The sequence below is a fragment of the Aythya marila genome (genome assembly GCF_965140915.1).
Source record: "Aythya marila genome assembly, chromosome: 5".
Taxonomy (NCBI): Eukaryota; Metazoa; Chordata; class Aves; order Anseriformes; family Anatidae; genus Aythya; species Aythya marila.
The window spans coordinates 25,661,556-25,675,699 of record NC_139046.1 but is presented as its reverse complement, the minus strand read 5'-3'; the positions used below and the strand labels follow the sequence as shown (position 1 = coordinate 25,675,699).

Here is a 14,144-nt window from a genome sequence, read left to right as displayed (position 1 = left end):
CGGGGCTGCACAGCGGCTGTCCCCCACTGAACCGCCAGAAATCCCCTCAGCAATGAAGCAGAAATCCCTGCCCAGCCCTGCGAGCAGAGCGGGGAGGTGGCACGGGCACACAGTTGAGCTGAGGCTCCCGGCCTGCGGTAGCCACATCTGTCCCATCAGGAAATGTCTCCGCGTGCCTTCTGCCCCCAGCCAGTCCCCTGAGCCCCGTCCGCCTCCGTTCCCAAAGTGTGTGGCTCCGGGCCCTCGTGGGAGGCAGCGTGAGAGACACCAGGGCACATTTACAGCAGCAGCAGCAGCCCTGTCCTGCAGCGTGGAGCACAGCCCCGGCAGCTGGATGTTTCTCCCATCCACGGGGGGACATTGCCGGTCACAGGTTACCCGCGTCCAAATATTATTTCTCTGCTCCCGTCTCTGCTGCGTGCTGCCTAGGAAGGGGATGCTCATCCCAGGAATGTAAACTCTGCCCAAGGCCTCTGAGGAAATAGCTTCAGACCAGGAACAGGATTGCACTCGGCAATTAAGGGCTGGTCTCCCCAGCCACACGGCTCCTGGGGGAGAGCCCTTTGCTCCGGCACCAGAGGCTGGCCTTGTGTCTGAGAGGTGGCCCCAGGGGACCTTCCTGCAAGGACAGGCGGGAGGCCCTGCGTGGTCACGGTCTCTGCAATAACAGCGCTCTGTCCTTCCAGCGAGCTGGCAGCAGTGACCGCTCGGGGCAGGAGGAAACGCTCCCTTCACCCCCAACCCCAAAACAGCCCCTGGGGAGGAGGAGGGGGTGCCCTTGGCCGGGAGGGTCTGTGGGGCAGCAGAGGGGGAGCAGAGGCGGCAGGGGACATCACAGCAGGGCCGTTACCAGCGTGTGGAGGCTCCAGACAGAGCCTGACGCCAGCTGATGCCTGAGCCACCGCCACCTGTGTGGCCCCATGGGGCTGGGGACGGGCCACCAGCGCGTCCCTCATCCCGGGGACCGACTGTGTGGCGCTGGGGACAAGCCACTGCTGTCCTTGCACCGCAGGGACAGACCCCACAAGGAGGTGGGCAGGGAAGCTCTGCGGCAGCCTCCCTGTGAGGCCGGAGACGTGAAGCCTGGCAGGGACGCAGAGCCCGTTATTACCCCGGGACCTGCAGCCCACGGGGGATCGTGTTGCCCGCTGGCACCCTTTCCCTTCCCTTCCCTTCCCACCTCCCTCAGCCGCAGCTTTCCCGGCCACTGGCACTTAAAAATAGCACGGGAAAGGCCACAGAGCTCCTTGGGGCTTTCCTCCCAGCAGCGGGGTTTGGCCTGGCCGCCCCCAGCCCCGCTGCAGGGAGAGGCTCCGGAGCCGGGCTGCGCATCCCAAAGGGGTCTGCGGGCAGGACCGGGGGGCTGAGGGGCTGCAAACCCATGGGGGCAGGGAGAACCGGGCCAGAGCGGGGGGATAAAGGGCTGGAAGCCGTGCCGGGAGAGGCGGGGGGGCTGCAGGCGGGGCTGCTGCCTGGCCCCCGGTGGCACCGGCCATCCCCGCAGCCGTCGGGGCCGGGCACCTGCTCCCGCCCCGGGGGCGGAGCGGCGGCGGTGAAATAGGGGCGGCGGAGCGGGGCGCGCTCCCATGGCCCGGCGGCGGTGGCGGTGGCGGAGCGGTGCCGGTGCCGGTGGCCGTGCCCCGGTGTCCCGGTGGCTGCGGGGCGACATGCCGGGGGGGGAGCGGCGGTGGCGGCGGCGGCGCTGAAGCCGGCCGGTGGCGGAGCGGCGATGCGGCTGCTCGGAGCCTTCCTGCGGCTGCTGCTGGCCGGGGCGCTGGGGGCCCCGGTGAGGAGCGGGAGGAGGGGAGGGGAGCGGGACAGGGGATGGGGGAGGCGCCGGGGGTCGCGGCGGAGCGGTGCCCCCCGTGCCGCCCCCGCCAGCCCTCGCCTTTCCCCCCTGCAGGCCCCGGAGGCGCGGGGGACAGCCAGCGCGGAGGCGCCCGGTGAGTTGCAAGCGGGTGGCAGCCGGTGCCCGGGGTGGGAGAGGGTTACGGGGGGCGGCTCCGGTGTCCCGGGGTCGTTATCTGCCCGCCCGGAGCCCCCGGGGGGGTCCCGGTGGGACCCGGGGGGATCCCGCGATCTCCGCGCCCCGGGGCTGCTTTCCCGTGCGCAGCCGGTCCCGATCCTTACAAGCCGGCAGCGCAGCCTGGCCGCGGGGGGGATGGAGGGGACGGAGCTGGCAGAGCCCCTCGGGGGGTCCTGGTGGCTGTGGGAGCCCCCCCAGCAGCGTGGCGATGGGCACGAGGGGTCCTCTCCATCCCTGTGCCCCACGGTGGGGGATGACCCCATCACAGCTGCTCCTGCGCCACCCCATCCCCTGCAACGGGTGCACCTCAGCGGGGGGCTCGGCTGGGGTCCCCCCTCCCCGGGGCACCTCCTTAGAGCCCCCCTTGGTGCCTTGCAGTGGTGACCTTTAAGGAGATCTGGAATCGCAGCTTCTGCCGGCCGCTGGAGCAGCTGGTGGACGTCATCGCCGAGTTCCCCGACGAGGTGGAGTACATCTTCAGACCCTCCTGCGTCGCCCTGCAGCGCTGCGGGGGCTGCTGCGGGGATGAGGGGCTCCGCTGTGTCCCCGTGGAGACCAGCACGGTCACCATGCAGGTAAGCGCTGCCTCTGGGGCAGGGTGAGACCTCTGGTGGTACCAGCCTCCATCCCTGCTTCCCTGCCCTCTCCTCGGTGCTCAGTCCGACTCTCTGGCTGCTGTCACCTTTCCAGACTGTCCCTGTGGGGCTGGGGTGGCCCTGTTGCTTGTGATTCTGTCCGCTTTGGGGACAAAGCCACAAAAATCACAGGGGAAAGGGAAAACTGGCAGTGTGATTGCACTCATGTGCCAGGAGATGGATGTGGTGGTGCTGGCAGCAAGTGTGCGATGGGGAGAGGGTGAGCACGAGGGGCTGCGTGTGCTGTGCTTCCAGCCCCGTTACGGGAGCTGTACGAAGTGGGGAGGGGATCTTTAGGCTGTGAGCAAACTCTCGGCTCTTCCCAGTGTGCTGCACAGCCCCTGCCCTCGCCCTGCTGGCACCAACCTGCTGCTGCTGTGCAGGGGTGAGGGACTGGAGAGAGCCTGCAAGAAATCACCAGCAAGTTTGATCCTGCAGGGACTGAAAGCGTGTTGGAAAGGGAGGGTAGGAGTTCCCAAAGAAAAAAAAATCCTGACTTAAGTGGAGCGAAAGTCTCTGAAGTGATGAAGAAGGCGATGTTCTGAGCTCCTGCTGGGCTCCCCTCCACACGTGGTGTGGTGATGCCAGGCACTTCTGTGGGGTCAGCGTGGATCGCAGCAGGGATGAACACTCACAGTGAAGCCCCTGGATGTCCAACCTGGCCTCCGGGCTGGGCTCTGGACTGACACGTGGCAGGGCAAATCCTGCGCCCCTGGGCTGGGGAGGCACCGCGGTACCGGCTCCAGGCTGGGTGCGGTGGGAGAGGCGGCAGGAGGAGGCAGCAGCAGTGGGAATGGTCTGGAAACCAGGGCTGGGGGGTGTTCCCTTCAGGGAAGGAGGATGTACAAAGCGGACAAACATGTGAAAGGGCTCCACAGAAGCAGAGACCAAAAAATCTGCTCTGAGGCTGGGAAATCCCAGGACTAGGGGATTTAGATTACAGACCCAGGATGCAGGGCGGTGGGAGCAGAGCCTCCAGAGCTGCAGTGCCTGTGGAGGTGGGGTCTGCGGTGCCGAGGACTGGGTCTGACATGTGTCTGGCCGAGGGACTGGGGTGGACGCCATCCTGCGCTGTCCAGGAGGTAACCTTTGTTCCTCTTTCAGCTCCTGAAGATAAAGCCCAACGGGGAGGCACCCTACGTGGAGATGTCGTTCACCGAGCACAAGAAGTGTGAGTGCAGGTAGGGCTCGTTCTGTGCCGCTGCGAGCCCGCTGCCCCTCTGCGGGGACGGCGATGTGCTGGGGGCACCTTGGCCGTGTTGGGAGCCCTCCCTCAGCTTGGTTGTGCCGGGTGCTTGCAGGGCAGGCTGCCCCACCTGGGCATGGGGATTTGGGGGTGTGCATTTTTGGAGGATTGTGAAAGCTGGGGAATGGGAGTCCTGCTGGGCAGCTGTCAGACGGGAGGCTTGCCTGGAAGAGCGTGAGGATCCCCGTGCTGGTATTCCCCTGCTGTGCAGGCGGCTGTGCTGGAGCAGACCCAGGGGCCGTCCGGCTCCGCGCTGCCTCTGGAGCCATCCGTCAGTGGGTGCGTAAGGAGGAGCGGGAAGGAGCACGTGTGCTGCTTCCCCCTGCTTCCAGCTGTTTTCCGTGCAGGGAATTTCCTGAGCCTGTTGTGGGTTTCCTACACGGGGTAGCTCCCAGGGGAACTTCCTCAAATGCTTGTGCAGCCCGCCTTTGGATTCGTGTAGGCTTCTTGCATCTGCAGCACCTTTTGTCTTCTTGTTAAGCAGCCTTCAGCACTTCTGTGGCTCCCCCTTATTGAGCTTAGCGGAAGTGGGGTGGATGTCCTGGCCTTGGCTCCTGTGGGGGATGCCTGAGCCAAGTATGTTGTGGCTGGTGTCAGACAGCCACTGCTGAGACTGAAGCAAATCCCGTGTGTTACTTGGGGCCCTGCGTCGTCTTTGACCAGCTGAGTGATGAAAGCTGTCGCTGAGAGCAGCCTAAAAACCGAGCCCGTGCTTCCTGCCCTCATGGGCAAAATGGCACAGCCCCGAGGGGACCCACCAAAGTCTGGGTGGGAGAAGTCACTGGGTCTGCTTTAAGCACGAGTTAAACCCTGGGTGCTGCACGCAGCAGCTTGGCAGGTGGCACTGACCACGTAACACCTCTGCTCTCCCCGCAGGCCGCGGCAGGACCTGGCGAGGCCGGGGAGGTAAGTGGCACTGGGGGTGACGCTGCCGCCCGGGGCTGTGGCCTCACTGCCCACGCGTCAGTCTCTCTTGTGCTGCTTTCCTTTTGAAGGAGGAGACCCAAGGGCCGAGGTAAGAGAAGAGGAGAGAAGAAGAGACGTAAAGACTGTGAGCTGTAAGTGAGCAGGGGCAGGCGTGGGTGCTGCCTTCTGAGTTCTGTTTGCAGGGAACAGCAGGATTTTAGGTCTTTACCTGGCGCTGTGAGTAGCGATGGGTTGAGGGAAGAGCAGGACGGAGGGGACAGCAGGTGGCTGGGGGAATCCTCCACTCACCGGGGGCTTGGTAGATGCTCGGTGGCCTTGAGGCTGAGATGCTCAAAGCCGAGCAGGACGGAGGGCATGGCTTGACGGTGCGTGGCTCTATTGCCGTCACAGACTGCGCTGTCAAAAAACAACCCGTGAATTTCCTGTTCCAGCCCCCTTTTGCTGCCAGCCGTGTCCTTACTGCAGTCCTTGGCTGGCTGCTGTTTGGGTTACTCCCAGCCTTCCCCACCTTGTGTTCTGCTGACTCTCACAAACAGCCTGCTGAGGCCGTGCAGGCCAGGCACGTGCAGGGGACGCAGCCTGGGGCCGGCCCTTCCCTGTGTTGTCCAAAGCTCGCTGCCCAGTGCACCTATAACCCCACAGCCCCCTCCTCCCCACGAAGCCCTGCTTCTTGCTATCCCATCCTGTGGGTTGGTGGGGAGGGAGAGACCTGGGGGGCAGCGGGAGGTGACCCTGGTGGTGCTGACCCAGGTGTGCTCCCCTTGCAGATGTGGCATGCCGCGCAGGTAGCCTCCGCTCTGCCCCCGGCCTCGCTCCTGCCTCCGGGGCCTGATCCAGTCCCATTCCTGCCCGGCGCGGGGGACGTGCGGAGCTGAGTGACGGTGGCTGGGGAGCAGATCCGCAGCGGGAAGGAGCCGACGGGACTCTTGCTTGGCCCTGGAGCCGAGGACTCCCTCGCCCTGTCTGCACCGGTTGCAGCAGGACTAAAGGACCCTTGAAGGAGGATGAGGAGCTGGAGCTGCACCTTGGTGCTTGGAGGGCCACGAGGAACGGAGTTGGTGGATGTGCTGCTGGGGGTGGCATGGGGTGGGGGCTGCAGCCACGGAACTGCTCTGTCCTGCCGGGCAGGGGGAGGAGGGACAGCCGGGACAGGCAGGGCTGCATCGCTCCCAGCTTGGCACGGAGCAGCCCAGGAGGTGCAGGGTGGGTGGGGAGCTGGCCTGGGGAGGCCTCCCAGGGGGCACGGGGAGGGAGCTGGGGTGCTGTGGGCCTTCCTGTGCTGGTGTCCTCATCGTGGCCTCCCCCTTCTCAATAAAAGCTGGGGGCAGACCCAGGAGCTGGCAGGGTGCGTGCTCCTCTCCTTTCCAGCAGCTGCAGGGTGTTTTGCTGCTGGTGACCTGGGGTCCTGGGACCCGCTCTGGGGAGGGAGCTGCCCCTCTTTGAGGTGCTGTGTGTGGCTGGAACCTCTCCCTGCTCCCCATCCCCTTCCTGCTCCAGCCCCAGCCTCTCTGCCCTGCTGAGGGCTGGTCCCAGCTCTGTCCTGTGGCCACCCCTTCCCCTGGTGGGGCTGCTGCGAGGCGGGCAGGCTGCCCATTTTCCCCACTCCTGCTGTGGGAGGGCCGGATCTGGCTGCCGAATGCACCCCTGTGCACTGGTGCCCCCAGGGCCAGTCCTGCACCCAGCGCCACCTCCTCGGGTGTGGGGCTGGCTCCTGAGCTCAGCCGCCCGCCTTCCTGCAGGTCCTAGCCAAACACAGCCAAGGTTTATTTCTCCAGGCTTGAAGCAGAAGCCTGGGTGGGAAGATGTGCAAAGGCTTGGCTCTTGCCATGGGCCAAGAATTAATGCATTTTGTCCTACCTGGGTTAACCTGCTATAGCATGTGGGGGGGGTTCCAGGCAGCTCCCACCGGGTCTGGCACGGTCTGACACTTTGCAGGGAGCTGGGGCCCTGCTCTGGGCAGGTTCGCCTCCTTTCAGCCTGTCTGGCTGTGCTTGTAGGATATAACAAGAGCCATGAGCAGCATGTGAGGGGTGGCTGTGACGGTTTCTGCACTTGTAACAGTAAAAGTTTCACCACGGTAGCATTACACCTATAAAAAGAAAACTACATAAAAATGAGGGTGTTAATCAATTAACCTGTTAAGCGTGGTTATGAGGGTTAAAACCAGAATGGCTCTATTACCTGTGACTTGGAGTGCGTTGCATCCTCACTCAATGCTGCTGTGTTTCCCCAAACCTGCTGTGTTTGGGGTAGCCTCGGTGCAGCCCTGCTGCTACAATCTGCTGCGCCGCACGGGCAGGCAAGGAGACGGAGGGCGAAATCACCCAGCACTGGGTCCCACAGTTCCTTTTCTCCCCGGGATTTTACTGCTGGCCTCGTGGTCGGGAGCCCAGCTGGAGGTCAGGCTGGCAAGGCCTGGGGCTGGTGATGCCCCGGGGAGCAGCAGGACCCCGGCCGCCCCGCTGGGTTATCGGTGTCCTGAGCCTCGCTGCCTCTCCCGGCGCTGTGGGGCAAAGGTTTGTTTAACGAGGCTTTAGGAGAAGGGCTGGGGCGGGAGGGCTTAGAAAGGGTAGGAGGGAAGGCAAAACATCAGCTGGGCTCCGGGCTGCAATTACGGTGTGCTTTGGGGGTGCACCTGGTACGGTGCTGGGGAGCCCAGGGGGCTGGTGTTAAAGGTTTTGCTGATAGCTTCATGAGGATGCAAGGGAACCGTGCAACCTTCCTGCTCGCTGTTAGCACCTTCTGGGGGGTCTGAGCCATTTTCAGCCCCCGGGGACCACTGGGGACCGCGGCGAGCCCCGCTGCGGACCAGGCTCATCCCCGGCAGGCGCACACCCGGGGCTCTGCAGCCGCAGGGATGCCCCGGGTCGTAACCGGGGGGGGGGGCGCCGCCGATTCCCCCCGGCCAGGTGCGAAGCCGGGGCGAGCGCGTCCCCGCGGCCCCTCCCTGCGCGTGCCCGCGGCCGGGCGCGTCCCCGCGGCCGGGGATGAGCTCACCCGCGGCCAATCGGCGCCGCGCCGGGGCGGGCTCCCGGGCGCGCTCCCCGCCGGGCGCCGGGGCTCGGTACCGCTACCGGGGAGGGGGGGGGGGCGATGGGCGACCGGCGGCCCCGCGCCCCCCGAGGCCATGCGGAGACCGTGCCGGGGGGCGGGCGGGGGCAGTGCCCACGGGGGGAAAGCCCACGGGGGGACTGCCCACGGGGGCACTGCCCGCGGGGGGATTACCTGCTGGAGGCGGCGCGGCAGCTGCGGCTGGCGCTGGAGCGCGACGTGAGCGAGGATTACGAGGAGGCCTTCGCCCACTACCAGAACGGCGTGGACGTGCTGCTGCGCGGCGTGCAGGGTGCGGGGGAAACGGGCAAGGGGGTGTCCGGGGGGTGTCGGGGCGCAGGGGGGTCGGCGGAGGTCCCCTGACGCCCAGCCGCCCGCAGCCGACCCCAACAAGGAGCGGGGCGAGGCGGTGAAGAGGAAGATCGCGCAGTACCTGCGGCGCGCCGAGGAGATCTTCACCTGCCACCTCCAGCGCGGCCTGGGCGACAGCAGCCCCGCGGGCACGGTGAGCGGCCAGGGTGGTGTGATGGGGTCGGAGGCTGATAAGGGGGTCGGGGAGCCCGGGGAGGTGGTGGAGGCACCGTGACGGGGATGTCCGCGGGAAGGTTGGATGTGGTGCTTGGGGACGTGGTTAGTGGGTGATATTGGTGGTAGGGGTGGTTGGAGCAGGAGATCCTGGAGGTCTTTTCACAGAATCACCTAGGCTGGGAGAGACCTCCGAGATGACCTGGTCCAGCCTCTGACCTAACAAACCGACCTTTCCAACCCTCGTGGTTCTGTGATCCCCTGGCCCTCTGCTCGCGCTGCCTCGCAGGGTTACAGCAGCCTTCGCTTACGGCCCATCAGGACGCTGAGCGCGGCGGTGGAAAACCTCAGGCGGTGTAAGGTGGTGGGAGTGATCGATAAGGTGAGGGCTCGACCTGAAGCTGGAGGGCTGAGGCTGGGAACGGACCAAGGGAAGCATGACAAGGAGGGTCCTGGCAGCTGGGATGGGGGTGACAGCTCACCAAAGAGCATGAGGATCTCCATCCACACCGTTCCCACCAAGGAAAATTCACAGTGGGGAAGCCAGAAACTTTGTTAGCTGGGAAGTCTGTTAATTTCCCCTTTGCTCTTGCTTATGAAAACTCCCGGGATACTATGAGGAAGCTGCTGCATCCAGGTCTTTCCTGTGTATGGGATCACGCTTGATGGCTGGGTACTGTGGTGGTGGATTCCTGCAGCTAACCCAGACTTCAGCAGCAGACCAGCTACCTGAATGAAAAAGCTAGTTAGTCATTTGTGATCTCAGAGTGAGGATGCCAGGCTTTCTGTCTCCATACATGCACTGGCACGTTGCTCCCCTCTGCTGTTCTCCTTGCGTGGTGGTTTGTCAGGGCTGGGGTTATTCCTGCAGGCTGCGTGTCAGGGTCACCGCGTCTGAACAGCTCTGTGTACGCTGCTCGCAGGTGCAGATAGTCCAGGATCCAGCCACCGGAGGGACCTTTATCCTGAAGGTGGGTGTTTATGGTTTCACAGCTCATCAGCTTCCTCGTCATTAGGAGGAAATTCTTCACTGTGAGGGTGGTGAGGCCCTGGCACAGGCTGCCCAGAGGAGCTGTGGATGCCCCATCCCTGGAGGAGTTCAAGGCCAGGCTGGATGGGGCCTTGGCCAACCTGATCCAGTGGGTGGCATCCCTGCCCATGGCAGGGGGTTGGAGTTAGATGATCTTTAAGGTCCCTTCCAACCCCAGTCATTCTGTGATTCTGTGATCTGCCTCCATCCCCTGTGTGTGACCGTGGGGCAGGAGGTGTCTTGCAGCCAATAGGGCCAAGTGGTGAATGTTCCTTAGCTCCTTTTCTATGCAGCTCAGCAAAAAGAAGATTTATGAGTAACAAACTTCCTCTAGCACCTCTGTGATCTGCTATTTTTGTCCACTCACCTCCCTCAGCCACCAGAAGGGAAGAGGTTCTCCTTGTTCATTTGTGTGTTTCTCCACTGGGCCCCGGCCTTGTAATGGGGTGACCCAAGCCCAACACCCATGTCCATCTGAGTCCAAAACGTGTGGCGGTGTGCTTGGTACGGGTGGCAGGGCGTTTTCCAGTGCCCTTACAACTAGCTGTGTGTAAGAATAAGACTTGATTAGCCACTGGCAAGGAGGCTGTGGCGTGACAGAGAAGCGCCATTTCCAGGGGGAGTGTAGAGGTGGTGTGGTGGAGTCCCACTAGAAGTGAGTGGGAAGGCCACTGTCCCGGGAGGCAGTGTCCCCATGTCCCGTGCTGCATTGCAGGAGCTTTGCAGAGCCCTGTGCTGTCACAGCTGGGTGTTGGGGACAGAGGGACAGATGGACAGACAGACAGACCACCACGAGCTGCAGGTTTCCACAGCGTGGGGCCCGCAGCTCTTCTGCCTGTCCTCCTGCCCTGCCCAGTCCCATGAAACCCCAGCCCCTTCGGTGCTGTAACCCCTGTCTACCTGTACCTCCTCAGAGCCTCCCCAAATCCCACGTTGAGACCCGTGAGCGGCAGACCATCATCCCTCATGGCGTCCCCTTCATGGTCAAGCTGCTGTGCTACTACGCGAGCGAGGACTCCATCTTCCTGCACCTGGAGCACGTGCAGGGTGAGCGGGGGCAGCACTGCCTCCTGGCCTGGAGCATCCTGCTCTTATCCATTTTACAGTATCAGATTGGTTTCTCCTGGTGGTTTAGGACTTTTTTTTTTTCTAGTAACAGCACACGTGCTTCTCGGAAGGGTGACTAGTGGCTTGGAGACTTTGTGGGAGTTGCTGCTCAGTTTTATTGGGGATTCGGGAGATTTGATAAGAGCTGGCTGAAGAAGTAACGTAGAAATGGGGCTGTGGAGACCTAGGAGGAGGAGGCTGGGGGGGCAGGGAGTGTAATAGGGAAACTAGCTCTGGGAATCACTGTGTCCCATGGGAGGGAACGGTCATACAGCCATGCCTTGCTGTAGGGAAGTTGGTGTGGTCTGGCAGCTTGAAAAGAAAAACCTCTCTGCTTTATTGGCGTTGTTTGGCTGTGGCAGGAAAATTATGGAAAGGACTGAGTGAGGTGGTTCACTTGGATGTTGTAGAACCAGAGGCTACTGGCAAGACCTTCATAAAACATTATATGGTTACAAAAGAAGAGACCATAGTGGATTTTGAGATCAGACCGAAGAGAGGAGATGGAGGATCGGGGGATGAGGGGCAGGGAGCAGGTGATGTCCTGAGTGGGTAGGCCATGGCCTGTGCTCAGGGGGACTGTGCCTGCGGGGTGGGGCCTGGTGCACTTTCTGCCCCAACACTTTTTCTTCTCTGTTTCCCAGGGGAGACGCTGTGGTCTCACCTGCGTGCCAAGTACCGTGCCCAGCAGGGCCCTCCCCATGGCTCTGGCTCCCTACATTCCAAAGCCACCCCGGCCCCGAGGCCCCGCAGCAGAGAGGACGCCGAGGGAAGCACCCCAGGGAGCAGCCACGGCCCCGTGGACCCAGCAGCATCCACCAAAGACCCCCACCAGGACTCTGTCACCGCCGGTGATGCCGGGGGCTGTGTGTCAGCCAGAGCAGCCCCCCAGCACCATCCCAGGCCGCTGGGCGGTGAAAAGCTGCCCCCGCTGCCTGCCCCCATACCCAAAACCGGGAGAGGGGAGCCCCTCCTGCCCTCCTCCTTGGGTCGGCGGCAGCTTGAGCCAGCCCTGCAGGAGCCGAGCCTGACCCGCGGCCGGTCTGCGGCCTCCTGGGGACTCCGCAGGGCTCCGGGCTCCTGGGGGCATGGCCGGAGAGCTTGGGCCGTGAAGGAGGAGCAGGTGCGGCTGTGGGCAGCAGAAATCCTCTTGGCCCTAGAGGGGCTTCACCAACAGGGCGTCTTGTGCCGGGACCTCAACCCCAGGAACCTGCTGCTGGACACGGCCGGTAGGTGATGGCCAAGGCGGCCGCCCCCAAGGGCTGGGAGAAGGCTGCTCACCCCATTTCCAGGGGGCTCCGGCTTTCCTGAGCCTGCTGGGGGAGAGGGTGGGAAGCTGGGGATGTTTGGATGTTTCTGAGCCTGGAAGTGTGGTCCCAGCTGGGGTTTCCAAGAGGTTGTTATGAGAGATGTCCCTGCGGAGGGAGCGTAGCTGCAGGAATGTGCTGCTTCTGCTCCCATGTGGGGCTGGCTGCCTGGGAAATCCCAGCACGGGGCAGCTGCGAGCAGCTGAGTTCTGCCTGAGGTTAGTGGGATTGCTGTTTTTCCCCTGCTTGTACTTGTGCCCCCAGGGTCTCCTTGAGCCTGCCCATCCCTTCGAGCCACGGGCACCACTTGCAGCACAAGCTGAAGAGTTCCTGGTCAGCTGGCAAGGGCTGGGGCAAACTGGAGCGATACAAAACACCTAGGAAACAACAGCAGGGAAAAAAAAAAGTGTCCTGGCTGTCCCCGCTGAGGGCGTGTTGCCAGCTGAGAGGCTGGGGCTGGGCTTTGTGCTCCCACCACCCTCACCAGTGTTGTCCTAACCTCCTCGGTGCTGCTCTGCAGGTCACGTCCGTCTCACCTTCTTCGGCCAGTGGACAGAGGTGGCACCACAGTGCTGCAGCCAGGCGCTGGAGGAGCTGTACAGTGCCCCAGGTGAGGCACGTGTCCCCTGCCTTCTGCCCGGTGCCACCAAGCAGGGTGGAGGCCCTTCTGCATGCGGCGAGATGAGCCTGGCATGTACCAGCCATGGGGCTGCCTGCCTCCAGCCCCAATCCCTCTGTCCCTCTCTGCAGAAGTGGGGGGGATCGCTGAGCTGACCGAAGCGGCCGACTGCTGGAGCTTTGGGTCGCTGCTGTACGAGCTGCTGACAGGAGTGGTAAGAGGCAGAGGTGCTGGGACGGGGGGACAGAGGTGACACCGTGCTGCAACCATTCCCATCCACACCCCATTGCTCCAGGAGGGCAGCTCCTGGTGCTTGTTACGGGCTTTTAGGTGCCAAGAGCCTGGATTTTACATCCTGCCGTGCTGGGACGGGGTTGGGTGGTGATGAAGGCTCGGCAGGGTGTTACTGCCCTGCTCAGTGCTGCTGCTCACCACCACCCTCTGTTACTTGCAGCCGCTGTCCCAAAGCCACCCATCAGGGATTCACCCCCACACCCAGCTACAGCTGCCAGAGGGGCTCAGCCTGGCGGCTGCATCACTGCTCACCCAGGTGAGGGGCTTGGGAAGGAGCACAGGGCTGGAGGCTGGCCGAAACCCACCCTGGGCAGCTTTCCCAGTGCTCCCCTTCCCTCTGTTTTCCCTGCAGCTCCTGCAGCACAACCCCAAGCGGCGTTTAGGCGCTGGCGGGATGGCCAAGCTCAAATCCCACTCCTTCTTCAGCACCGTCCCGTGGAACAAGCTGGTGGGCTAGGCAGGAGGGGAGCACCTCCCGCCCCCAACCTGTGAACCCACCGGGGGGCTCTGCCCGCGGAGGGGGGAGGTTTTCCTGCCAGGGCTGTGCTGTGCGGGTGTGTAGGGGGTTTTTGAGGCATTCGATGTTCTGTCACCACTCGTGTGGGCCCCCACAGTGGGATGGGAGCCCGTGCCCTGCTGTGCCACCCTTCCCAACCGTCCCAGGACACACTGACAGCCCTCGCCCTGCTTAGCACCGTGCCTTGGGATCTTCTCCCTGGGGTTTTCTCTCTGCTGCTACCACCCTCGATCTCCCCCGTTATTTTTTTGTGGTTCCCAAGCGCGTTTCCCCTGGGCCCCGCTGGCTGGTGCCCGAGCGTGTGCTCCGTGCCACTCACCGGCTGCATGTGGACGGGCAGCACCTGCTGCAGGGCATATAATAAATATAATAAACTACTCGTGACTGCTCGCAGACGTGTCCTGTTTCTGAGCTGGGCTGCGTGTGCCAGGTGAGTGAGCCCCCAAAGCTGCCCGGGAGCCTGAGCTTTACCAGGAGCTGCTGGTTCCAGGGCCTGATGCCAGCAGGGGCAGCACCCTGCTCCTCACCGCCCTGCCAGCAGCGGGGCTCCTCCAGCAGAGGGAGGCAGAGCCCGGGAGAAGCTCAGCTCCCACAGCAGCTGGGCAGATGAAATAAGCCAGGTTGCTGCGCTGCCGTGGTCTGAGGGCTTGTGACGGTCCCTTTCACTGCATGGGTGGGTCCAAGGCTGCCTTTATTGCAGCTCCAGTAACTACAGGCACCGCCTTTCCCCAGCCTCCTTTATACAGGTACCGTGGGCACACTGCCTGCTAAAGGCACAGGGGTGCTGGGCACCAGCAGCATTTTTCATCAGAACCTTCTCTTTTAACTCTCTTTGTGCAAAACCAGCTAGACACACTGCC

The 14,144-nt window shown here is 63.3% G+C and overlaps 2 protein-coding genes across 5 annotated transcripts; both read left to right on the top strand.

Moving 5' to 3' along the window:
* The first annotated feature begins 1,481 nt into the window (after positions 1–1,481).
* Positions 1,482–7,305, top strand: PGF (placental growth factor). 4 transcript variants are annotated; one of them, XM_082760594.1, is made up of 7 exons: positions 1,482–1,786; positions 1,904–1,943; positions 2,405–2,601; positions 3,766–3,832; positions 4,784–4,813; positions 4,903–4,922; positions 5,602–7,305. In XM_082760594.1, exons 1-7 carry the CDS (start codon positions 1,730–1,732, stop codon positions 5,707–5,709), a joined length of 519 nt encoding a protein of 172 aa, XP_082616720.1. In that variant the 5' UTR covers positions 1,482–1,729; the 3' UTR covers positions 5,710–7,305. The 4 variants fall into 4 exon arrangements, with proteins under 4 accessions (XP_082616720.1, XP_082616722.1, XP_082616719.1 ...); XM_082760596.1 differs by having other exon boundaries at positions 1,486–1,786; positions 3,766–3,842; XM_082760593.1 differs by having other exon boundaries at positions 1,491–1,786; positions 4,903–4,965.
* Positions 7,306–7,927: 622 nt separating this feature from the next.
* On the top strand, positions 7,928–13,734 carry RPS6KL1 (ribosomal protein S6 kinase like 1; the record flags this gene model as incomplete). Its single annotated transcript, XM_082762829.1, has 10 exons — positions 7,928–8,177; positions 8,266–8,390; positions 8,700–8,792; positions 9,334–9,381; positions 10,355–10,487; positions 11,192–11,776; positions 12,375–12,464; positions 12,605–12,687; positions 12,928–13,023; positions 13,120–13,734. 10 exons carry the CDS (start codon positions 7,928–7,930, stop codon positions 13,222–13,224), a joined length of 1,608 nt encoding a protein of 535 aa, XP_082618955.1. The 3' UTR covers positions 13,225–13,734.
* Positions 13,735–14,144: the final 410 nt, after the last annotated feature.